The sequence below is a fragment of the Oncorhynchus clarkii genome, chromosome 7 (assembly GCF_045791955.1).
Source record: "Oncorhynchus clarkii lewisi isolate Uvic-CL-2024 chromosome 7, UVic_Ocla_1.0, whole genome shotgun sequence".
Taxonomy (NCBI): domain Eukaryota; kingdom Metazoa; phylum Chordata; class Actinopteri; order Salmoniformes; family Salmonidae; genus Oncorhynchus; species Oncorhynchus clarkii.
Window position 1 is genome coordinate 10,218,266 of NC_092153.1, and position 15,406 is coordinate 10,233,671.

General features: G+C 39.6%; 1 protein-coding gene and 1 long non-coding RNA gene across 2 annotated transcripts in view; one reads left to right on the forward strand and one right to left on the reverse strand.

The window, feature by feature from the left end:
• Window positions 1–281: 281 nt before the first annotated feature.
• Window positions 282–5,168, reverse strand: LOC139412858 (uncharacterized). Its single transcript, XR_011634738.1, has 5 exons — window positions 4,919–5,168; window positions 3,865–3,908; window positions 3,436–3,756; window positions 1,955–3,311; window positions 282–1,847 (listed from the first exon to the last, which is right to left on the reverse strand). It is a non-coding gene; the product is annotated as an uncharacterized lncRNA (long non-coding RNA).
• Window positions 5,169–10,634: 5,466 nt separating this feature from the next.
• The window catches only part of LOC139412859 (sentrin-specific protease 7-like), a 29,386-nt gene continuing 24,614 nt past the window's right edge, over window positions 10,635–15,406 (forward strand). The window contains exons 1-3 of the mRNA XM_071159607.1: window positions 10,635–10,840; window positions 11,116–11,223; window positions 13,641–13,729. Coding sequence (XP_071015708.1) covers window positions 11,116–11,223; window positions 13,641–13,729 — 197 coding nt within the window. The 5' untranslated portion in view covers window positions 10,635–10,840. The remainder of the gene's footprint in view (window positions 10,841–11,115; window positions 11,224–13,640; window positions 13,730–15,406) is intronic.

Below are 15,406 nucleotides of genomic sequence, written 5' to 3' on the forward strand. Positions count from 1 at the left end.
GCAAGAGCTTTCTCGTAACTAAAAGGCTCTACTTCAACTGATTGGGTCATGAGTCATACAAGTATTTTGTTCCTGTGATCCTTACTGCAATTTCATTGGCCATTTGCACAGAAGTCACAGATTTAGAACAAAAAGGAAGTTAAGCAGCTGATTACTGTAATCATTACATTTTACTAGAAGATAGTTACACTAATGGATTGACCATTCATGTATCCAATAACTCACTAGGACTACATCATACATGCATTTTAGTAAAGTACAAATAAATGTCAAAGTAGGGGGAAATGAAGAAACACATGTATTTATTCATTACTGACTAGCGGTAGAAAGGGGTGATAGGATACAGGCATATTCACAACAGTATTTTAGTAATATGTTCACTGTAACATTGTCACATGACTTTGAAAAAACAAACAATGCAATTCATATTTTACAAAGACTGTATCTACAGTCAAAAGTTATTAGTTAAGTTAATATGTTGTATGAGTTTCAGTATTTGATACTGTTTAAGTTTAATCAATTGGTGTGTGAGAATGCTGCAACTGTTCAGGCACCAAACAAAACGTATCTTACCTCTGGTCTGCATCTTGAGGTGGTCTTAGTTTTTAAAAGCAGCTTCTGTTCTGACATGCCAAAGTCACGATATGTACTGAAATATCAATATTACACAAGCAACATTCTCAGCATACAACATTAAAATGTTAAACTATTTAAAATGTTTACATTTTGATATCTAGTATTTCCATTCACTCACCCAGGATCATAACCATCAGAATAACATTCAGAACACTGTAAATTAACAGAAGACAGTTCTCCCATGATGACCTGCAGTTGCAGGTCTGATTTAGTCAGTATAAACCTCTGGGGTAAACAAAACAGATTTACTGCACAGCCCATTTTGTACAGTGCATTCGGAAAGTATTCAGACCCCTTGACATTTTTCCACATTTTATTACGTTACAGCCTTATTCTAAAATGTATTAAATTGGGGGGGTTTGTCTGTTTTTTTTCTTACATTGACCTTGTTTGGCTTGTTTTTTGCTCTGACATGCACTGTCAGCTGTGGGACCTTATATAGACAGTTGTGTGCCTTTCCAAATCATGTCCAATCAATGGAATTTACCACAGGTGGACTCCAATCAAGTTGTAGAAATGTCTCAAGGATGATCAATGGAAACAGGATGGACCTGAGTTCAATTTTGAGTCTCATAGCAAAGCTTTCAGCTTACATTACTAGTGGAAACCCTAACTGAAGTAATGAAGTTAAAACTTCAAAAAGTGATGAAAAAAAAACAACATAATGATGTGTAAGGTCATTGTTAACTTGCTTAAAGTTTCCACATGAAGCGCAGTCTGTGCAAAGAGGAAGTGGTGAGTGTCAATTCATTTCTTGCTTAGTGACCATTTCTCATTATGCAGGTCAAACGTTAAAATAATATATACAGGGCAGGAAATTCTATTGAAAAAGTGCTTTTCAAAATATCCCTGGTATTAAAGCTAGAATCCTTAGTTGCTACATACATTTTTAAAACGTTTATATACTGAACAAAAATATAAACGTAACAAGTTACAGTTCATTGAAGGAAATCAGTCAATTTAAATACATTAACTAGGCCCTAACCTATGGATTTCACAGCCATGGGTAGGCCTGGGAGGTCTTAGGCCCACCCACTTGGAAGCCAGGTCCACCCACAGGGGAGCCAGGCCCAGTCAATCAGAATGAGTTCTTCACACAAAAGGGCTTTATTACAGACAGAAATACTCCTCAGAAATACTGGAAACTGAACTCTGGAGTAAATAGTTGAGGCAACGTGGTCGGGCCTTGGTCCTCTTGGTGTGAGTACCAGCTGTATCACAATGTGGATATGAGTGAAAACATCCCTCATAAAGATACATATTATGTAATATTCATATACTGTAAATATATATCCATATTCCCACTACAGATACTGACCTCTAGACTGTCTGTCCTTTCAGGTGGTTCAGGGGTTGGAGGAGAGTCATGGTTCTTCTGGCAAGCAGCTCTCTTCCACAGCACTGAAATGGCTAAGATGACCCATACAGATGGAATTAGTATAGACTATTGTGATCACACTTCACTGAGTAACATCTTACAGTGTGTATTGGGTCTCCATGCAGTCAAAAGTACAGTAACAGATAGTCCTAACATTGCTTGTAAAGGCAGGAAAGGTTAGCCTGGTATCCAGTCGAAAGAAAAGTTTTAGTAAGAAAAAAAATATAATAAGCCATTTATCCTATACCATTTATCAGAACTGAACAGTTCAGTGTTGCATTGTGTCCAAGTTCTACCAGTGTCTCTGTCAAAGCCTCAGTTCCAACACAGTTTTAAGACACCTAAGAACAGAAGAATCCATGAGACACTTCATTTATTGTAAAATGAATGTAAAATAAATAACATAAGAATAATAAATAGTCTTACAGAGCAGACAGGCAACAATCCTCGACATCTTCAGAGCTGGGATAAATATTTGAGACTGAACTGACTTCCTCCTTCTAACAGACATCTGTCTGAACACACAATGCAAAAAAATGATCAAACCATAGTTTACAAAAAGCTAAAAGAAACACTCTTTAATATAGAGCATTGAGGAAGTGAATATGTTTCCTTTAAAAATACTGTGGTGTCAAAGTAAAATACTTTCTAATTGAAAGGTTGACTGAACTAATAAGCTTTTTACTGTGGAGCACATGTTCAAACTCAAGATATCAACAAAACGTATGTCATTTGGTAGTACAATATTAATAACTGATCTGGAAATACTTCAATATCTTAGTAAGTAAAGCTGCATCTTGTTGACAGAAGGGACACATTGACTCAATTCTATTTCCAATTTGATTTAACAGATGGCCCTGGTTTTTAAAAACATTATGCCTTTAAATCAGAACAAATATTGTATTAAAAGTTCATTACATTTAGTTCACAAAAGCAAAGCTAAAATGTTTGGTATTTTACTAGGATCCCCATTAGGTGTTGCAGTGGTCCTATCAGTACACTTTGGCTTCATGCAATTTGGAATAACTATTTTACTCACCTCTAGGAAGGTGGTTCAAGCAAGATATATATTTGCAGTCACTTATTACATACATTAAAGAAAAAAAATAAGTATTTCAGCAGTTTAACCACTCAGAACTTGTAAACAGTCTCATAAGCAGTACAATGACCAATTTATGTGATGTACATCAAAGGAAATTGAGATCTGGACTGAGGAGGAGAAACAGGAAGAGGATGAGGTTCTGTCCTTTGATGCTCATGCTGCTGCTCTTTGGACCAACTTCAGGAGTTGGTTTCTCTGTAAAATACAGAGGGACATTTTTATAGTGTTATCATACTGTATCATCAACTTCTTAAAACTGTTAATGTAAATTACAATACTGTATAGATAAGAGGCTGTTACACTTGGTTGTAATGCAAACCTTGAACAGAAAGTTCCACTTGATGCAGAATGTTCACTCTTGGTATGAAACATGAATAACTCCCACTATCAGAGTCCTTGAGATCAGTCAGTAGGAGAGAGAAGTTGCCATTTGCCCATTCCTCAGGGAAAATCCTGGTTCTGTCTCTGAACTGACGGTCTTGGTCTGTCAAGTCTGCTTTTCCACTGACAATATTGTAGACATTACGGTCATCCTTGTATCGCCAAAATATGGTGACCTCTTCAGCAGGCATTGCATTGTACCTACATGGTAAAATAACCTTCCCTCTTGTAAAACCTTCAACTCTCTCCTGCGAAGAGTCTACAAAACAGACAAAATTAGCCTCCAATGAATCCATCTGAAACCAATATGGAATTTTGCACATGTAGAATAAGAACAAACAATATAAAGCATGACTGATATTAATACCTTGGAGTGCCATCAACAGGATCACACAAACCGGCAACCAGGACCTGTGGAGTAGTGATAGAGCATGTTATGGTTGGGAACGAGACTAGCAGGGTTATAAACACAGTGGCCTGGCTGAATATGAAAGAAAAGCTGAGCAACCAATCATAATACTGATGTGAAAGGCCCATATTGGCACTGACATGTGGGTAGTCAACCTAATGGACATGTTGCAACAGATGTGATGCTCCTCCCCATTGAGTATTTTCCTTAGGCCTAGTTCTTAATCTGCATAAGGAACTGTTACTTTACTGTACTTGAAATGCCTTCAGACTAGACTGTATCCATATGTAAAGGTATGTGTAAATCAACAATGTAGTCTATGTACTAACTAGCCAAAACAAAAGACGCAGTGAAGTGTGTTTTATAGACTAACTTGTGAGTACAGGTAACGAACAGTAAGAGGTCTCTGTAGTACAGGTCTATCCACCTTATTTGAGATAACAGGGACTTTCCTCACTACCTAGATAGGTCTACTTGCTACATGTTGAACATTAGGCTACATTTGTTGAGTGGACTAACGTCGTGGGAGGGACAACACAACGCATGTGCCTTTGTTGGGTTGGCAAGCTAGCTAATGATTAATGTTTGGTTAGCTATGATCCATCTCTGCCTTAACAGGCCAAGGTCAGACTTCTCACAGCCATATGAACTAGTAGCTAGCTAGATAATTGGCCACGTTTAGGCTACTTCAGCTAGCTAGCTCCTGGCAATATAATTCGACATAGTTATGTTCTTATAGATAAGATCAGCTGGCCAGTTAACATAGTTAGCCAATGCTAACTTACTGTTATTTGCTCAAGTAGCTAATTTACATATATTTCAAATAAAAGCAGGACTAATGATTTTGATAAGTTGTTAGTTAGCCTAGATCGAACACATCTGCAAAGCTAACTATTTGTCTTGTAGCCAACGCGTTATAACGTTATCTAGCAACAGCATCCGCTTAACTGGTAGGTGACGTTAGCTAGCTACCTACGTTAGTTCACAACACCAATCGTACAAATACATCTACCTTCTATCCATGTCTTCTTAACCTTATGTATACAACACGCTATAGGTGCTAAACTAGCTAGCTAGCAGTTACTAATTGTGATAGCTATTTAATTAGGCTATGGTCAGAAACGGAAGTCTTGCACAGCGCAATCGCATAACGTACGTCATTCTATTGAACGTATTCTCTTTGGTTGTCCAGTGTACACGCTTGCAATTCATTATCCACTTATATATTACCAAACACCAGAGCTGTTTTGTGGTTAAATGGCTTTGCCTACACTACACGCCACTTGTAGGCCTATAAATATACCAGACCTTTTTTTTCACACCAAGAGCGCAAACAGATTGGGCGTGAACAAGCGTTCACCAATTTCCCGTTACCACTGGAGTGGGTCATGTTTTCTTCTTCTTCTTCTTTGGGATTTCGTTGGCGGATCGCATCCAACTTTTAGGTGCATACACCGTCACCTACTGTACTGGTGTGTGAGGCCTTTCACGGCCTACCTACATTATATTCTTTGATACAATAATACAACATTGGGGAAAAGTAAATTGCCCTATCACCCATTAGTCCTAAAAATCCACCACCCATTGCACTATTTAACCCTATCTAGTCCTACTCCAGACCAACGGCCTTAGAGGACATATAACTACCACTCAACACCCCCTGCAGCTGCCACCACAAACTCAATGTTCTTTGACTTTCAATCCATTTCTACAGTACAATTAGTAACCATGGTTATAAATGCTAAAGATCCCACTTTACTGAAGCACATATTCTTCCCATCACTCTCTGATGATGTCTCTACCTACTCACATGAATCCTCTTAGGATTCTTCCTCTACCACTCTTAAACTTTAACGTCAATTATCTAAAAACATGTTCAAAAATATATACATATTTGCAGATGTTGTACCTTACACCCTATTCCACATCATCTGAGTTTGTTGTGTTGTGCCTGCCATCGGTTCAGACACAACATGCTCTTGAATACAGGGTGGGTGCTATTTCATTTGGTTGTTAGGTAGCCTAGTGCATAAAGCATTGGGCCTGCAACGGAAAGGGCGCTGGTTTGAATACCTGAACCAACAACTTGAAAAATCTGTAGATGTGTTCTTGAGCAAGGTACTTAACCCTAACTTGCTCCAAGGAGCACTCTTCTACTATGGCTGAACCTGTAAATCAACAAATTTCACTTCACCTATCCAGTGTATTGAGAGTAAAACATCAATGTTTTGAAATGTAAATTGAATTGAAACTTCTAATTACTATCACAAAGATGACCGCCGGTCCATCCACTATTCAATATCAACTTAAATGCTAATGTATATTCTATCTATATTTCTATGATTTCAATAGGTTTCCTATGGAGGCTTGACAGTATAATTTAAAACAACAGATATTCCCATTCAAGTCACCGTTCTTTGATGTGTGGACCTCCAACCATCTTTTTATTTATATTTTAGTAGATTTATCAGCCAAAACATGACACGCCACCCTGTATCCAAGAGCCGATGGCAGGCACAACACCAAAACTTTAGATGATGTCAAATGCGGTGTAAGCTACAACATATGTGAATACGAACATGAAAAGAATCAGAGTTCATTTACATTAAAGGTTAACATATTACATTTTTATTTAAAAAAACGTTTTATTATAGAAGAGTTTGACAACTCTGTTTCTAAGCTTTTAAATGATTTCTATCTCAACCATGTATCTTTTCAGTGATGAAGACAAGGTTTCATTCGAATCTAAAGTGGTGCTGTCAAAAGCAGGGCACTAAGGGGAATTGGGTGCCATTTGGGACTCATTTCCAGACTCTTCTCTAATTTAAACCTATCACTCTCAAGACACTTTAAAAGCTGTATCTTATGGGTTAATAGTTTTGCTGAAACAACACTGTGTGTCATTTCAGACAAGCTGGTGCAATGGCTCTTCAAATGGAAAAAGGCCTGAACAGGTTGGCTCTCTGAATGGACACATCCCCAGAGCAGGGAAACAGAGGTATGTATAGACATGATCTGTACATGGCTCTGGTCCATAGCGTTCATGCTGCTGAATTTAACAAACAGATTCAGCAAGTGGCGCGATGTACTGGACCAGAGCTTATTTGGACAGTGTTCAAAGACAATGTGCTGCTGGATTAAGAACGTCAATTATCTATCCTAGATCATTTACCTCTACACTCCCTTGTGAGTATAATGTGTCCATAGAAAGTGCAGGTTATAGTATACAGATGATATTACCATGATATTATATTGATGTGAACCTTGAGATGTCATAGAGACTTTGCTGAGATGTTTGTGTACACTGCCTCACCTCAAATCCCTGACTACAGTTTGTTTGTTTGCAGCACACCTAACCAGCCTGAGAGGATGTTGTCACAGGGGGTATTTGGAAGCCCAGTAGTCTCTGTAGGCAGAGTCATTTCCCTGATATGTAGAACCCATAGCACCAGGCCCTGCAACCTGCCTCAACTAACACCCGTACCCTGTCATAACACACACACCTTGCCCTGCCACAACTAACACCCGTACCCTGTCATAACACACACACCTTGCCCTGCCACAACTAACACCCGTACCCTGTCATAACACACACACCTTGCCCTGCCACAACTAACACCCGTACCCTGTCATAACACACACACCTTGCCCTGCCACAACTGGGTAAATTAAGTGTCATCAAGGACAGACACTCTGAAGAGTTTTGTGATTATTGCATCATTGGTCCAGAAGCTATGGCAAAATCATTATACATTATTTATTGGACATGTGTAGGCTATAAAATATATCTCTATTTTTTTTAAAGACAACTTTATTAAGGCAGGGTAACAAGTCCTGTGAAGGAATTCATTATAAAAGTGTATTGCAACAGACAACCTCTTGCCAGACTCATTCTTTCACAAACATCACTGGAACAAACTGTTATAAAACCACAGCCTGTGACCATTTACATGAGCTGTTTGTGTGGTGGTGTGGTGTGTTACTTTCCACTGTGTAATATCTTTCTGACAACTGCTGTTCTACTTTACCTTCAACTGAGTGGGTCATGAGTCATACGTTTCTTTTGTTCCTGTGATCTTCACTGCAATTTCCTTGAACATTTCCACAAAAGTCACAGCTTTATACCAAAAAGGAAATTAAGCAGTTGAACTGTAATCATGACATTTTACTAGAAGATCGTTATACTAATGGACCCAGGCAAGGAGTAGAATGATAGCTAAAGAGACTGGGACCCAGACTAGCATTAGCCCAGGTATGATTTGAAGAGGAAGGGTAGATACAGATGTGGCACCTTATTAAGCAGTAGTTGTGAGTTCAGGATTCGAAAACTGGACTCCGGAGTAAATAGTTGAGGCTATGCAGTCAGGCCTTGGTCCTCTTGGTGGGGGTACCAGCTGTGTCACGCTATACTGAAAAACAGTATGGAAATGGGTGAAAACCACCTGTCCCTACTATAATGTACACGTTTTTCTAAATCTATACCATTTCTTGTCACTACAATTTCAATGTGTTATAACATTTATGTCGCTGCATCATCAACCCTTACAAAAAAAGATTGCACTTTTGAAACTGCAATAACTGCCGTCCACCGTGGTATTTCAGACCCAGACATTGCAGAATATAATGCCCTCTAACTGCAGTTACACTGCAAAACTACTGCAGTAAAAAAACAGTGTTATTTTTCATGCAGTATTTGCAGCATACTGCAGTTACACGGAACTCTGACTGCAGTCCTTGCTGGTTTGTGTGCATTATAAACATGAAAAAGGGCCTATTAAAAATATTTTACAGACAAAATATTATCATTGAATACTATGTGTGCTTACTAATGGTGATGAGTCTGTTGCCATTGCTGAACAGGAACTGTTCATTTTCTTTCATTGCACAGTAGAACTCTCCACAATTGTCTTCTGTTACATTCTGTATGACCACTATAAATTATGTCGGTTTTAACAGAATGTATCATGGAAATAAGTACCATGAGAACTCACACAGAATATGGCCAGTGGAGGCTGTGGTTGAAGCTGTATGTACCAGTATGTATTTTCTGCACTACTGGGTGGAAAAGTTAAATTTATAGTCACAATGTGTCCAAGTTCCACCAGTGTGTCTGTCAAAGCCTCAGCTCCAACAGTTTTAAGACACCTAAGAACAGAAGAATCCATGAAACACTTCATTTAATACGTTAAATGAACAAGTCAATTCATATAAAAAGTTATGATCTTACAGAACACACTGGCAACAATATGCAATTTCCTCAGAGCTGTGATCTTTGAGACAGAACTGACTTCCTCCTAAGGCAGACGTCTGAATGAACACACTGTGCAAGTGCTAACCACATGATCTAACCACTGATTATGGATGTGTAATGTGTGTGTCTGATTGACACTGGTGTGACCTGGGGGTGCATGGAGAATGAAGGAATGCAATGCCAGAGCTCTAGTGCTAAATACTTTAAAATACTTATATGAAACAATAAAGAACAAAGGTGGGAGTTCAAAAAGTGTGGCACCAACAAATGCGTTAACAATGGAACAATGCCATTTTTACATGCATGTACTGTAGTTTACTTGATTCCTATGATACAGTGTATGTGTCGCAGGAGGGATCTGAACCCTGGTCTCCAACGTCTTGACCATCAGACCAAGAGGAGGGCTCTCACATCACCAGAACTTGAGCCAGACTCATGTCTGCTACATATGTATTGCTCAAGGAATGATATTGCACTTCTTCTAAACATCTATGCAGACACAGAGTGCTCCTTTTGTTTTATTTTTCAGGGACATGTCACAGGTTGGAGTGTCAAATCCAATCAAATCAAATATAATTTGTCATATGCACAGGATACAGCAGGCTGTAAACCATGATTAAAAAACTATCTATAAAGAAAATGTTGAAAAACGTTTTTACCATAGGTATTATTTACATAAGTAGGAAGAGGGATAAAGTGGGATAAGGGGAAGCTCGCATTCTGTCCAGACCTGGGCAGGAAATAGTTGAATTTGTAATTCATTTGAAAATACCAACTTTTCACTTGAGGTTAGAGTTTAAAAAAAAGAAGATTTTCTTTGATATTCAAATACAGGTCTCAGAAAACCAAACAATATTTTAATATATTTTGAATACCTCTCAGAAGAATATATGAAGTTATTTGAAAGCAAAAAAATATTAATTTGATGAAGTTAGCTAGTTTCTCAAGTCCATATCAGATTAAAACAAAATCAGCCCTAATGTTTTTGATAATTAGCTAGCTAGCCTAGATCTAACACAAAGCTAGCTAGCTGCTAGCAACAGCGTCTGTTTAACTGGTAGCTAATGGTACGTGGTTAGTTCAACACCAACGGTCGATCGCACAAATAAATCCAAATGTTATCAATTTCTTCTTAGCCTTTCGTATACAACACATTCTAGGTGCTAAATTGTGTAGTAGTTACTAAATGTGATAGAAAGATATTTGTTGTAACGTTATTTACAGTAGATAGCTAGATACGGAAGTCTTGCACTGCGCAACCGTAGCATTACGCCGTCCCACTACTACTGTATTTGATTGTGCATTGTACACATTTGCAATTCATAAACTTCATAAACACCAGAGCGGATCCATAAATAATGATTTTGTGGCTTAATTGCCTTTGCCTACACATGACACACCAATTCCAGGTCTAGTAATAAACCGACCAGACTTGTTCTGCGCTTTAAGAGTGCAAACAGGCTTTCAACAATTTCCTGTTAACGCTAGAGGCGCCTCTGTTGTTGATGGCTTCTTGCTGCTAGATTGATGTAGCATTTTAGTAGAAGCAGTCATCCATTGCTTGCTAGCCAATATGATAACTTTTAATTGGTTGCAAATGACAACGTAATGGCGTCTTTACAATGCTTCTTGTTTTCGTTCGTTAGCCATCTTTCCGTCTGATTCAGAACCCTTGACAGTTAAGTAAGTTGGCTTGTTAGTTAACTTAGCTAGCTATGTTGGCTAACCAAAGGCTTTTCATATTACTGGATAACTGGCTAACTGTGTCACATCTTTCTGAACATAACCTGTGCATTGTTGTTAACTTGATTAGGAGGTGTTGGAAAATAGCTAGCTCTGGTCTAGTAACGTCAGTGGACGGATGCACACTAATGGCCTGGACCAGAGCTACAACATAGTTAGCTACAAGCAGGTCAGCGTAAGTGGCACCTCCATAATACAGTAATTCTTCATTTCAGATGGCAGTCCCCTACAAAATCCCCAAGAGAAAACAGCCATCAGAAGCTGACAACATGCACATGCAGTCCCCTCTCTCACGTCTCCGGGATACCTCCAGCCCATTCGAGGTATCCCATATAATTTCCATTTGAAGTGGACATAGCCCCAATGAACTGCATTTTCACACGGTGACTCGTTATTTGTGAATAAATGTTTTGCTTGTATTTTCTCATGGTGATAAGTGAGATCGGCATAGCTATAAGGTATACACTGGGTGCACAAAACTTTAGGAACACTTGCTCTTTCCATGACAGACTGACCGTGTGAATCCAGTTGAAAGCTATAATCCCTTATTAATATCACTTGTTAAATCCACTTCAGTGTAGATGAAAGCGATAAGAAGGATTTTTAAGCCTTGAGACAATTATGACATGGATTGTGTGTGTGCCATTCGGAGGGTGAATGGGCAAGACAGAAGATTTAAGTGCCTTTGAATGGGGTATTGTGGTAGATGCCAGGCGCACTGGTTTGAGTGTCGAACTGCACCGCTGCTGGGTTTTTCACGCTTCCCGTGTGTATCAAGAATGGTCCACCACCCAAAGGACATCCAGCCAACTTGACCCAGCTGTGGAAAGTATTGGAGTCAACATGGGCCAGCATTAGAGGTCGACCGATTTATGATTTTTCAATGCCGATACCGATTATTGGAGGACCAAAAAAGCAGATACCGATTAATCGGTCGATTGTTATTAGATTTTTTATTTGTAAAAATGACAATTACAACAATACTGAATGAACACTTATTTTAACTTAATATAATACATCAATTTAATCAATTTAGCCTCAAATAAATAATGAAACATGTTCAATTTGGTTTAAATAATGCAAAAACAGCCTCCCGGGTGGCACAGTGGTTAAGGGCGCTGTACTGCAGCGCCAGCTGTGCCACCAGAGACTCTGGGTTCACACCCAGGCTCTGTCGTAACCGGCCGCGACCGGGGGGCAACGCACAATTGGCCTAGCGTCGTCCGGGTTAGGGAGGGTTTGGCCGGTAGGGATATCCTTGTCTCATCGCGCACCAGCGACTCCTGTGGTGGGCCGGGCGCAGTGCACGCTAACCAAGGTTGCCAGGTGCGTGGTGTTTCCTCCAACACATTGGTGCGGCTGGCTTCCGGGTTGGATGCGCGTTGTGTTAAGAAGCAGTGCGGTTTGGTTGGGTTGTGTATCGGAGGACGCATGACTTTCAACCTTCGTCTCTCCCGAGCCCGTACGGGAGTTGTAGCGATGAGACAAGATAGTAACTACTAAACATTTGGATACCAGGCATTTGGGGAGAAAAAAGGGGTAAAATTAATTAATAATAATGCAAAAACAAAGTGTTGGAGAAGAAAGTAAAAGTGCAATATGTGCAATGTAAGAAAACTAAAGTTTAAGTTCCTTGCTCTGAACATGAGAACATATGAAAGCTGGTGGTTCCTTTTAACATGAGTCTTACATATTCCCAGGTAAGAAGTTTTAGGTTGTAGTTATTATAGGAATTATAGGACTATTTCCCTCTATACCTTTTGTATTTCATTAACCTTTGACTATTGGAGTGCCTAATACTTTAGTATTGCCAGTAACAGTATAGCTTCCGTCCTCCGAGCTAACAAGGTGAAAATCTGTCGTTCTGCCCCTGAACGAGGCAGTTAACCCACCGTTCCTAGGCCGGGATTGAAAATAAGAATGTGTTCTTAACTGACTTAAATAAATAAAGGTGTAAAAAAAATATAAAAAATTGGCAAAATTGGTGTCCAAAAATACCGATTTCCGATTGTTATGAAAACTTGAAATCGGCCCTAATTAATCAGCCATTCCGATTAATCGGTTGACCTCTAGCCAGCATCCCTCTGGAACACTTTTGACACCTTGTAGAGTCCATGCCTCAACAAATTGAGGCTGTTCTGAGGGCAAAAGAAGGTGCAACTCAATATTAGGTTGTTCCTAATAAAATACTGTTTAAGTCATGCTATTGAAACCTTCCAAAGTTTCCTGCCCAAATAACTCTACCTACATGTACATATTACCTTGACTAACTGTAAGGTTTACCTACACCTGTTGTATTCGGCGCATGTGACTAATAACATTTTATTTGATTTTGAAATGGCACCCTATTTCCTATATAATCAATGCACTACTTTTGACCAAAACCCACAGGGTGGCTAGTGCACAACTGGGACAATGGCAGAGGAGGCTGGTGGGAGGAGCTATAGGAGGATGGGCTCATTTTAATGGCTGGAATGGAATTAATGGAACGGTATCAAACATATGAAAACCACATTTGACTCCGTTCTATTAATTCCATTCCAGCCATTGCAAGGAGCCCATCCTCCCATAGTGCCTCCTACCTGCCTCCTCTGGAATAGGGTGCCATTTGCGACCCAACCCAAGGCTCTTCTCTAATTTAAACCGATCACTCTCAAGACACTTTAAAAGCTGTAGACCAATGTACTATGTATCCTATGGGTTAATAGTTATGCTGAAACAACACTGTGTGTCATTTCAGACAAGCTGGTGCAATGGCTCTTCAAATGGAAAAAGGCCTGAACAGGTTGGCTCTCTGAATGGACACATCCCCAGAGCAGGGAAACAGAGGTATGTATAGACATGATCTGTGTACATGGCTCTGGTCCATAGCGTTCATGCTGCTGAGATTAATGAACAGCATCAACAAGTGACGTGACACACCGGGCCAGAGCTTATTTGGACAGTGCTGCTGGATTAAGAATGTCAATTATCTCTCCTAGATGACTTACTTGACTCACCTCTTGACCCCGTTGGGAGTGTAACGTGTCAACCATGACACTCTCTCCACCACTTTTCTGCGCTTTCGCCTCGTGCCTGGTTTTTGTTGGTTATTTTGTTGCCAGGATGCAGTGGTCATGGATATCTGCAGTGCCTGGTTTTTGTTAGTTATTTTGTTGCCAGGATGCAGTGGTCATGGATATCTGCAGTGCCTGGTTTTTGTTAGTTATTTTGTTGCCAGGATGCAGTGGTCATGGATATCTGCAGTGCTTACTGTTTTCAGTAGATGGTGCTCATCAACCAGTTAAATGTACCTGGTCAAAATGTCTAGTACAGTGTGTATAGCTGGAAATCATGATGACAAAAAAAGTGCAGGTTATATTATACAGATGATATTACCGTTAATGTTGAAGTGGGAAGTTTACATACACCATAGCCAAATACATTTAAACTCAGTTTTTACAATTCCTTACATTTAATCCTAGTAAAAATGCCCTGTCTAAAGTCAGTTAGGATCAAAACTTTATTTTAAGAATGTGATATATCAGAATAATAGCAGAGATAATGATTTACTTCAGCTTTTATTTCTTTCATTACATTCCCAGTGGGTCAGAAGTTTACATACACTCAATAAGTATTTGGTAGCATTGCTTTAAATTGTTTAACTTGGGTCAAACGTTTTGGGTAGTCTTCCACAAGCTTCCCACAATAAGTTGGGTGAATTTTGTCCCATTCCTCCTGACAGAGCTGGTGTAACTGAGTCCGGTTTTTAGGCCTCCATGCTCGCACACGCTTTTTCAGTTCTTCTCACAACTTTTCTATTGGATTGAGGTCAGGGCTTTGTGATGGCCACTCCAATACCTTGACTTTGTTGTCCTTAAGCCATTTTGCCACAACTTTGAAAGTATGCTTGGGGTCATTGTCTATTTGGAAGACCCATTTGCGACCAAGCTTTAACTTCCTGACTGATGACTTGAGATGTTGCTTCAATATAGCCACATACATTTCCTGCCTTGTGATGCCACCTATTTTGTGAAGTGCACCAGTCCCTCATGCAGCAAAGCACACCCAAACATGATGCTGCCACCCACGTGCTTCACGTTTGGGATGGTGTTCTTCAGCTTGCAAGCCTCCCCCTTTTTCCCCCTAACATAACGATGGTCATTATGGCCAAACAGTTCTATTTTTGTTTCATCAGACCAGAGGACATTTCTCCAAAAAGTATGATCTTTGTCCCCATGTGCAGTTGCAAACCGTAGTCTGGCTTTTTTTTATGGCGGTTTTGGAGCAGTGGTTTTTTCCTTGCTAAGCGGCCTTTCAGGTTATGTCGATATAGGACTCGTTTTACTGTGGATATAGATACTTTTGTACCGGTTTCCTCCAGCATCTTCACAAGGTCCTTTGCTGCTGTTCTGGGATTGATTTGCACATTTCGCACAAAATTACGTTAATCTCTTGGAGACAGAACGCGCTTCCTTCCTGAGCAGTGTCACAGCTGCGTGGTCCCGTGGTGTTTATACTTGCGTA